Source organism: Cryptotermes secundus, unplaced genomic scaffold, assembly GCF_002891405.2.
Source record: "Cryptotermes secundus unplaced genomic scaffold, Csec_1.0 scaffold618, whole genome shotgun sequence".
Classification (NCBI taxonomy): Eukaryota; Metazoa; Arthropoda; class Insecta; order Blattodea; family Kalotermitidae; genus Cryptotermes; species Cryptotermes secundus.
The window spans coordinates 396,907-407,468 of record NW_019734973.1 but is presented as its reverse complement, the minus strand read 5'-3'; the positions used below and the strand labels follow the sequence as shown (position 1 = coordinate 407,468).

Below are 10,562 nucleotides of genomic sequence, written 5' to 3'. Positions count from 1 at the left end.
CAACTGAAGTCTAATGGGAAGATGATTGTGAATTGCAAATGAATCGACCGTGGCATGCTTTAAAATATTATTGCTGCGGTTGATTGAGGGGATAGATTGCGGCATTCCATAATGCTGCAGTACGAATGCTTGTTATGGATTTGTAAGCCGCTGTTCATATACTGGGTTCCCTCCGCCCGAATGTACCTGCACCCTCTAACCTTAGGTTCATTCCTCAATGTCTGTGCACAATCGCTACGTTAGAGCCAGAACCCGCAATCTGAAGCATTGTATTAGGTTTGCTGCCGCTCTGTCGCTGTATAATAACAATGAGAGGTGGCAGTAATTACGAATAAAAGCAATAGATGGCAGCAGGAAACGGCAGTGGCAGGTATGCATGAGTCGGTATTCCAGTATGTACCTTTGCCAAAGAGAATTCATTGCCTGTCTCTGTACCGGATGCCCCAGAAATTGACCAGTTAATTGAAGAGTGCTATGGCCCAAAACAGTCGAAACAACTTATATAAACGAATCAAGAGCCATTGAAAGGTGTTCACAGCAAAGGTAGGATACCGGAACTTCCGTTGCAAGAGAAACTTAAGCTACGGTTACCTTTGGAGGAAGCTGGAGTTGAGAGTGTAGGATGTGTATAACCACTACCCTTTTATTATTGCCACTTTCTCCGGTCAGCGCTGAAACACACGGTCATGTTTAGAATGATAGTAGACCAGTACATTAGCATATGACACCAAACGTACATTTCCAGTGAAATGTTCGTACTGTGTCAATTGCCGTTCCTTCGTTGTCGTAGTAATTTTGTAACTGCTTAAAACGGATAATTACACATTGCAAGAACACGCAGATATGCATTAATTCTCGATGTAGCCCGTGGTAATGGTGCAGCAGCTGTAAGGTTGTATGCTTACATACATATCCTCTGCGTGGACTTCCGGACCCACTCACGTTTCACTCCATTCATTTCACGCCAGGGAGACCGATGCTGTTCCAACTTCTGCTGTAGATCACGGAATACGGAGGATTGCACGAGCAGTTTTTGTGGAAAACCGCATACTGGAAATTTCCTTACCAGCGTTCATCGAGTGCTGCATCCGAACATGTGGCACGCATGACAGTTTGGTGAGTTCTGCGAGAACAGTTGCTGTACCCTAACGGGTAACGGATACAAACTCTCCAAGTCCGCCTGATTTCCTCCCAAAAACAAACTCCGTGGCATGTAGTCCGCAAGTGAACTATACCGACCGAGCGACCGCCGCTTGTCGCGCGAAGTTAGTGCCAGCTTTTGCGGATAGAGTGTGTCATCTGGTCAGCGCAACGGATCCCCACGGCCGTTAATATTGGTTTTCTAGACCGGAGCCGCTATTTTCTTGAAGTAACTCCTCAGTTATCCTCACGAGGCGGAGTGGACCCCGTTCCAGACCCACTACTTCTCAGAAAATATGGTAGCGCCTGGAATCGAACCCGGGACCTCTGGATCTGTAGGCAGGAACTCTTACCACTAGACCACAGAGGCGGTCCTGATTTCCTCCCACGCCACGAATTGTTCGACAGCATGGTGAAGATCCCTTCTTTAGCATCCGAGTTCCCTTCACCAACGAATCAGGCTTCCGAAGGATCGGCCTATAGAATATGTTCCTTAGAACATGCACTTTTGGAGTGGCGTATACCCACACAATACAATCCAGTCCGGACATCTCCAGCAGTTTTCCGTTAACCGTTAGACTGGTATTGTTCGAGACTTTCATAGGCCGATTACGTTTTGCCTCATGGGCTCACTGTCACTGCTTACCGTCATTTATTTTGAACACAGTTCGCCATAGTTATTGGGCACTGTCCCGTTGGATATTCGACGAAACTTATGGTTCATGTACGATGGTGCCCTAACCCGTTTCAGTCACGCCGCCGTAAATTACCCTGAGACTACGTACACGAGGCGATGTATAGGAAAGCAATGACTAGTATCGTGACCAAGTCGTTCACCAGACCAGAATCCCCTTCATTATTTCCTTTTGGGACGTATACAAATTGTGGTACACTCTTCACCGGTGTACGCTACAGAGGAATTGCTGCAGCATATTCAAAGTTGCTGTACCTCGGTCCGATTTTCAGCGTGTCCGTCAGTCCGAACATTGTCGGACCCTCAACTTCAGTTTACTGAAAAGTGGTCCCTAGCACAAGCTGCTTTTTTAACTGAAGTTCTGCTATCCCATTATTGCCGTGAAGCAAGGCGCCCCCCCCCATGCTTTTACGTAGCCACGCGAAAGGAGTCTTGAAATCATCATCCAACAGGGAGCAAGGCGATATGTGTCAAGTCTGATGTCCAGGACTGGATTCCTATAGGCAAGCTGTCAAATTTTGCTTTCACTAGCATGACCAGAATTTCTCTGGAGGACGCTTTAGTCTCTTCGCCCAATGCTCTTACTTTCCCGGCAGTGAAGGCTGGCGGATCCTCCATGTAATGCTGCAGTCAATACGTGGATCTTTAACTTCACGCCTCTTTACTCACGAATGGAGTAATGATTTCGGGTAGGGATCGTTTCATACTTATTGTAAGAGAGGATAGAAATTGTACTAATGCTATTACGGATACAGCCGATTAGGCCATGTGGCCTGTTCGATATCATGAAGCTAAGATATTACCGGAGATCTAGCCGTCGTGGGGTGGGATCTGTGCCCACACAAGGCAACACAACAATGCTATAATGCAACCCTCGAGCGAATTTCGAATTTGTCATCATAGTTCGAGTGGTACATGACTACGCGCCCTAGAACGCACTGCCTCTATCATCGGCTGCTTGAAGTTTTCAGCTTGAAGAGTGCTATGTCCTTTCCGCGCGCACTGTTTACTTCTGAAGAAGGGGGGGGGGGGAGGCGGGCGCGAAAGGACTACCATGCAATACGCGTATGACAGTTTCATATAATTGTAGATGTGCCATGTGACAGTTGCATATTATGGTCAGGTTTGCGGACACAGTCGCCTGGTATTGACGTACTAATGTCTGCAGGTAGATAAGATACGGTAGGTCTTGCGCCAGAACGTTTCTTTCAGTTGACTGGTTAAGTGACTTGCAACGAGAGTGTTGCTGCTCCAAGGAGCGGCTCGAGTAGAAGGTGGATATGGCCGCGGAAGAGAGGAACTGACTCAGTGTACTGTCGCGCTCGGAATGGTCGAGTTCTACTCCCCGTCTTAATGCCACGAGAACCCGCTCTATGGTTCTGCGAATATGAACGTTCGGCTTTTTTTTTTTTTGAGTGACCGTCTGTTTGTTCTTCTGTTTCGTTAAGGCCAGTTGCTCAGAACACAGTGCATGTGCTCTTGACAGTACTTGTTTTTCATGTGGTTCTTTTGCTAAGTATTTAAAGAACCCGTGCAATTGTAGTCGCCTTGAGAGAAACTTTACTTTTTTTTTTAACGAAGGGTTCGTTTTGAATTTTCTGTATCGGTTCTCTACAAATGGCGCGGGAAAGAACCAGTTCCGCGTTAGTTTCAATTTGGTGAGAATTCGTAACAATTACACGAATTTTTGGAATGGGTTAGTGTTCCTGTGTCAAGGGCAGCGTTGTTGAGGTGTGGTAGGGCACGGTGATGGCGTCATCTTGTCGTCTGTGTTACCCTATCATGGAATTCGATGATGCTGTTCAGCAGCAGGAAGACGACCTGGACGTGTCACCGGATGACGAGGAGGAAGAGGAGGAGACACGGGTGGAAGTTGAGGAAGAGGAAGATCCCTATGAATATGATGAGGAGCTCCCAGTAGTGCCCGAATATGGAAGGGGCGATTCTACGGAACCAAATTCCCTTGATGACGATCTCATTCTGGAAGGTAAGCAGCATCAAGACAAAGCCGGAATCATACTAGCTATGCAGTATTCGTTTTCGCCCTGGGGCTACAATATGACCGAATGCAAGTATTCTTATAAGAAGAGCCGCAAGGATACTAATATGTGTTACTGAAGGTATAAAAGTACCGAGGGTCTGGTTTGTAAGTGTTGAACACATTCATCCCGTATTTAGCGGGGTTGTTAACATCTGTCGTTACTTGGCCACAGAACAGGGATTGAAATGCACTTTTCGAGCAATCTCTTAAGTTGGGTAAGTAAAGCTGTCCCTGTAACAGGCCGTGAAGGCTCATAGGGGTGTGAGAGGTCGAGGCTCCCACGTTTTCTAGACATTCGGCACACAGATGGCGGTGAGGTTGTCACCCTTACGCGCCGGCCGCCCATTACCCCCAGGAATCTTCCTGGTACTCATTTCTCTTAGAGGCTGAGTGGACCCCAGGACCATATTTTGCTCGAAGGATTATGTCAATTAAAAAATCCAATGACATCATCGGGAATTGAACCCATGTCCTTTCGGCTTGTAGCTTAGTGCGTCAACCAACTACGCTACCGCGTGCCCCTTACTTAAATTGGTTATTTACTTCTATGTTGAATTTAAGTGACGAAAGTACTCTTACAGTGGCTGCGTCGTATAAAGATCGTATGTCTTGGTCTCCTGGAACGCCGGAACGGAAGGTTCCAGGTCCGCTGTGGTCATACATACAGGCATGTCTGGTCGTGTGTTCCTGCGACGTAGCTATCTTGACATGAATGTATCTCCCGTCCAAGTTATGTAATCAAATGTGTAAAGTATATATTGTTTCTAGATCGGAAAAAAAATCAAAGGCCCTAAAGATTAATGTCTTCTGGGATGTGAATCCGTGTAGTCTGGTAAATCGTTGCAAGTATTTCAGACGAGCATGCTGTCTCCATCTTCAGGATAGAAGAGTGTGATGAGCATGGATGAAAATAGCGCGGTCCGGGTCTGGGGCCTTACGCGAGCCACTAGATATAAGAACGGTGTAAAGGATAATTTTCGCAGGGCATACTGAATGGGAGAACTGATAATCATTATTTCTCGCATTCCCTGTGTCCTTGGAAACCTATACTGTTGGCTTGCTGAGGGCCTTGTTGATCTTCCGTCTTCCTTTGTTCCTACCATTTCGTGTTCACGCATATGTTACGCCTGTACTCGGAAGACAGAGCAGCGGGTTTTGCTGGAACGTTGGTAATGACGTATCAGACTACACGGCGTCGCATCCCAGAAGATAGTAATATTAATAGTTACCGTGATCGCTACCTTAGGTCTCACCCAATGACCAGATTTTGATAAAGAAGCATGTATTTATAGGAATGCAATGAAAACTGTACTACGTGTAAATTAATAGCCTGACGATATGTGTTAATTTATTCAGACCGGGTTTCGTGACAAGTGCGAAAAGTTCAATTGAACCCATCATCTCTCATGTCCTCCGGTTTAAAATTAACTATACAAAAGCTAATATGTCTTCATATAAAATGTCCGTTACTTTTGTCCGATTTCATGAAGCTAATTGGCCCAGTTTTTTTTTTTTTTAACTTTTCTAAGTAAACGCGCTGAAATGAGAGATTGCGATTAGAAACACTCGTATCTTGTGGCTTAATTTATCTTCACGTTATTACAAATTAATAAAAAATGTTCCTCTACGAGTAATTGGCTGTTGAATGACTAATATGTTTATATATATGCACTTTATCTAATATGAATTATCAAACTAAGATTTCGTGGGATAAACTCAAAGGTGGTTATAGACCGTTTTGAGGCGTTGTCTTAAGATACCGTATTTACGCATGTATAGGCCGCAGCACAATTTTCAGACAAATTATAAAAAAAATAATTTTCTTGGAATATTATTTCAGGAGTATTACACTCTGTATTACTAATTATGAATATATTTTTTTTAAATGAAATGTGATTTCGAATATTTCGAATATAAGCCGCACCCCAGTTTTCCTCTTGAATTTTTGGCAAAAAATGTGCGGCCTATACATGCGTAAATACGGTATGTCTGGGTTACTGAAGAAGCATACGATGTCACATGAACCTGTTCCGGTGGCGGAAATCGAACCTGCCTCGTCCAAACACGAAGCAGGAATTGTGACCGCTAAGCTGTGATGCTTGGCGCATTTAGATAGACTGTTTTATTGGGAAAGAACTAAATAAAATGGGTAGACGGGACTAAATGGCTTACGTCTGGGTCCGCTGGTGTACATGTCACAATCGCGATGTATAGGGTTTAATAGCTAAATATTCAGGGAAGAAAAAAGATTAAAATTAAGAAGTATAAGGTTACTCATTTATTTTATAAAGGGTGAAAAACGCCACCTAAATACTTCCACGACATTTTAACATCCTTGGTTGCAGTACGTATTGGCGACAGTACGGAGTAAATTTCATGTCCTTAAAAGGGTGTTCCATACTAGTCCACGGTATGAAACAGGAAACGGCATTATAGACGTTCTTTGCAGAGCAAAAAGTATCGCCTTATTGCGTTCTTTACAATTAAAAAATAATGCCTTAAATGAAGACCACTCTTTGTCATCAGTTTCCCTGTGATATAGTATTGGTGCCAAAATCGTTTTACAGATTTTCTTTAAATGTGGCATGAGAAACTCGCACTAAAAGTTGTTGAGTATTTGCGAGTTTCGCTCTTATTGATCCACATTAAAGTCTTATTTACATACGACCATGAATTGTTTTTTTCGTATATCATATAAACCGCTTCGCAGAGCTTGTTGAAATTCGACATGAAAGACTTCCACCAGAAGTTGCTGGGCAGTTATATTTTTCAATCACTTTGGCTTATAATAAAGCCTAGTTTACGTATAGTTATAAATGTACGTCTCCCTTTAGTTCAATAAATCTCTACACAGATTTTGTTGAAATTCGACGTAGGAGACATCCGCCACCAAAGGGTGATGGAAAATTTCAATTTTCAGCCATATTAATCTGTGTATAATGAAGCTTTGTTTACATATTTTTATTGCTAGTGGGATGGCATTAAGTCCCTTGTACTGCGGCCACTTCTGGCCTATTGTACCAGCCCCAGGTGATAGGTGAGGGTGATTGTGGAGCAATTGTTGGAATGGAGATTGGCAAGGGAAACCGAAGTACTCGGAGAAAACCTGCCCCAGCGCCACTTTTTCCACCACAAATTCCACTTGACCAGACCCGGGATGGAACCCGGACCGCCGCGGTGGGAATTTGTTTACTTGAGGTTATATATATCCCATAAGCCGTTTCCCAGATTTTGTTAAAACTGAATATGGAAGACTTCCATTAGTTTGCATTTAATTATTCTGATTAAAGAATTACGTTGGTAATTTTGTGTGCTACATTAGGGAATGCACCCTTTCCAGTCTTGTTAGGCCTGTATTATAGATACGACAAACTTTTCAGGTAAACCTCGAGTTATTCGTAAGATGAATATTATTGGTATGACTCTATTTCCTTAATATGGAATTTTGTTTTCTTAATAACCGTGTATACGAATGGCCCATACTCATATTTAAGGAGCTGATACCGTTACCAGCCTCGACTCTTTATGTGGGGATATCTCACATATAAAATCAACTCATTATATGAGATATCCAAAACGAAATACCGTATTTACGCATGTATAGGCCACACATTTTTTGCCAAAAATTCAAGAGGAAAACTTGGGTGCGGCTTATATTCGAAATATTCGAAATCACACTTCATTTAAAAAATATATATATATTCATAATTAGTAATACAGGGTGTTCAAAGATCGAGGAAACCGGGGCAGCAGCGTAGAGCGGATGGAACGTTTCTCCGCGACTACTGTGCCCCTCCCCCCCAAATTTCGGAATAAACCGGGGCAGCAGCGTAATATTCCAAGAAAATTATTTTTTCTATAATTTCTGTCTGAAAATTGTGCTGCGGCCTATACACGCACGCGGCCTATACATGCGTAAATACGGTATGTGGCAATCAGGATACTCTGGGCAAAAATTATGTGTAATAATCAGACCACTGAACATGCTGAGGCATTTGGGAACTTAATATGTACCTGGAAAATCATCTAAATTATTTTAATAAGATGAACGGAAGAATTTTTTTTAATGCGCCAGAAGAGGCGCAGCTAAGACTAGAAAGAGCAACAGAACCTGCCCTGCTGTCTGGGTCGTAAATTTGGATTCTGAGAAGTAAGGAAAATAAGAGATTGGAAGGAAAGCATGTGAGATTTCTCGGGTCAGTTGCCATAATGTACGGAAAGAGAACACATGCGCAATGACACGATTCGAGAGCAGTTTGGTGTGGCTAAAATGAGAAGAGGATATAGAGAAATATAGGAGGCAGCGGGGAGCCCACGTGCAGAGGCGAGTGATAATAGGATACCTAAGAAATAACACAGTGCAGACATTGGGTAAGTAGAAATGTGGAAGATCCGAAAGAAGATGGCCGGATCAGCAGTGGGTTGAAGGAGAGAGAAGATCGGGTGGGAAATATCGGGCCGACGACCTGAGCCATCTCTTTTGTGCATGGGTGTTAACTATGGCGTGAGCAAGGCTCATTAGCCTGAATGTTTAGAGAAAATCACTGTTAATTCGCTTTAGGTATTAATTCATGAATCGTTATAGACAAGGGCCGTTATATTTTTATTTTATTTTTTGTTATTAGCCGTGAGTTGCATAATTTGTAAAGTTAATTTGGTGGGTTTAATGAATTAAAATCGGGAGGCCTGCATGAGGAGACGCATACATTAGCAATTTCGATCTTGGGAACATCTCAGCGTTTGCTTGAAGACAGGGATATCAAGATAACTTATATCGAGAGGGCAGAACACTGTACGGACTTCTATTCAGTCAGGAAACAAAAGAACACAAAGTCCCTAAATGTTTTCTATGCTTTATTGGTGTCAGAAACATAATGTGTAATTAGTTATGAAATAGATGAGATTGCAGAAGATTTTATTCATGAAAATTAATTTCCAAAACATGGAGATAGTCGCCCACGAGGAAATAGGCCAGGCTCGACAAAATTTAACTAAGATCTTGGTAGAAATTTTGTTATTTTCTCGCCCATTCACTAATATTTAGGCCATATAGGCTGTATGTTTCCAAGTCTTCGTCCGCTGTCCTTTAGGTGAACCGTCGATTTAATGCAACAGAAGAAATTAGGTTTGACTCCGCAGATGGAGTGGATCCTCGCGCATGTAGGCTGCTAATTAATCCCCAGATGAGATCGCCCTCTTTGTTCTTGATGAGTTTTTGTCTTTGTCGTCTACCGTCGGGTAATGTTACGCTGTGTGTTATAGTGTCGGATTGGTGAGCATCAGACTTCAGGCGTACAGGCCTCTGGCCACACACTTAATGAATTCCTGAATGGTGTCCATCGTTGGTCCCTATTATGTGGTGTTTTATGGTCATCTTCCATGATAGTTTGGATACGATTTTCAGACGTGTATGTTGGAAGCATTACATAACTTCAGATATAGCACCAGACCGGCACAGCATAGTTTAAGATGGATCTTATTTTTTTATTGCTACTGTGGTGGGACTAAGTCTCTTGTACTGCGGCCACTTCTGGCCTATTGTACCAGCCCCAGATGATAGGTGAGAGTGATTGTGGAACAATTGGTAGACTGAAGATTGGCAGGGGAAACCGAAATACTCGGAGAAAACCTGCCCCAGCGCCGCTTTGTCCACCAGAAATCCCACTTGACCAGTCCCGTGGTCGAACCCGGGCCGCCGCGGTGGGAAGCCAGCAACTAACCGCTTGAGCTATGGCGTGGCCAAAGATAGATCTTAATACGGATTTGTATAATGTTAACCCACCTCCCTTATTTAACCGCGGAACTTCAGCTTTGGTATTGTAGGCTATAGCTGGATTAATCTTCTGTGCGCTGTATTCAGCACAAGCTTCATATTTGATATGAAGAGTGCTCCCAACCCCGCCAATGCAACTCATACTTGATCTCAATTTTGCAGGATAAAGTTTCGGCAGAGGCCTGTTTCGAATGTATGATGGCCTCACAATTGGGCACATGTGCTTCGATCTACTCATTACTGAACCAGAATTTGAGACTGCGTGTAATATGCTTTAATTTATCTCGAGTTGATTTTGTTTTAAAACTTTTGGCTGAGACGCACGTATGAACATACTTACTTACTCATGGAGCTGAGCCATCCTCGATGAGCCGCCAATTCTGCAGCTACTCAAGAACTTCCCAGCATTTTGTGGAACCCGAAGGTTCATTACCGTGGTCACAAGAGCCCTCCTCTGGTCCCTATCCTGAGCCAGATGAATCCAATCCATGCCATCCCATTCTCTCTAAGATAGATTTGCAAATTAGTATTCAGTCTATAATCGAAGATAATGTTATTTGTGTAAATAGTAAACAGGATCACAATTCTCCAGTGCAGAAGATCAATTCACAGTTCAGTTCATATGTCTGAGAGAACACAGTACGTCTCAGTCATAAAGATCGGTCGGTAAATGCTGCTCTAGAGAAGTAATCTTAGTTTATTGTGAGAATCTCATGAACAATGGAAAAGTGCGGAGTTTTTAAGGTGATAGTGAGAGGTACAAGCTATATCCACTGTGCTGTAAAGGCTTGGTTGTAGCAAACCTTCTCTTCGTGTTTAACGATTTACATTAATGTGAGACGTGACGTAAGCAGAATCAACCTGAAATTTGTAGTCCCGTTGCACGAGAAGGAGTTTTCAAATAATGCAACCCT

The 10,562-nt window shown here is 43.1% G+C and overlaps 1 protein-coding gene across 11 annotated transcripts in view; it reads left to right on the top strand.

The window, feature by feature from the left end:
* Positions 1-10,562, top strand: part of LOC111869151 (trafficking kinesin-binding protein milt) — a 179,145-nt gene that overhangs the window by 130,790 nt on the left and 37,793 nt on the right. The window contains exon 1 of one of the 11 annotated variants that reach the window (XM_023860401.2): positions 2,979-3,821. The exons of the other annotated variants lie outside the window; for them this stretch is intronic. Within the exon in view, the coding sequence (XP_023716169.1) occupies positions 3,584-3,821 (238 nt within the window). The 5' untranslated portion in view covers positions 2,979-3,583. Of the gene's footprint in view, positions 1-2,978; positions 3,822-10,562 lie in introns of those variants that run through there. 11 annotated transcript variants of the gene reach the window in all.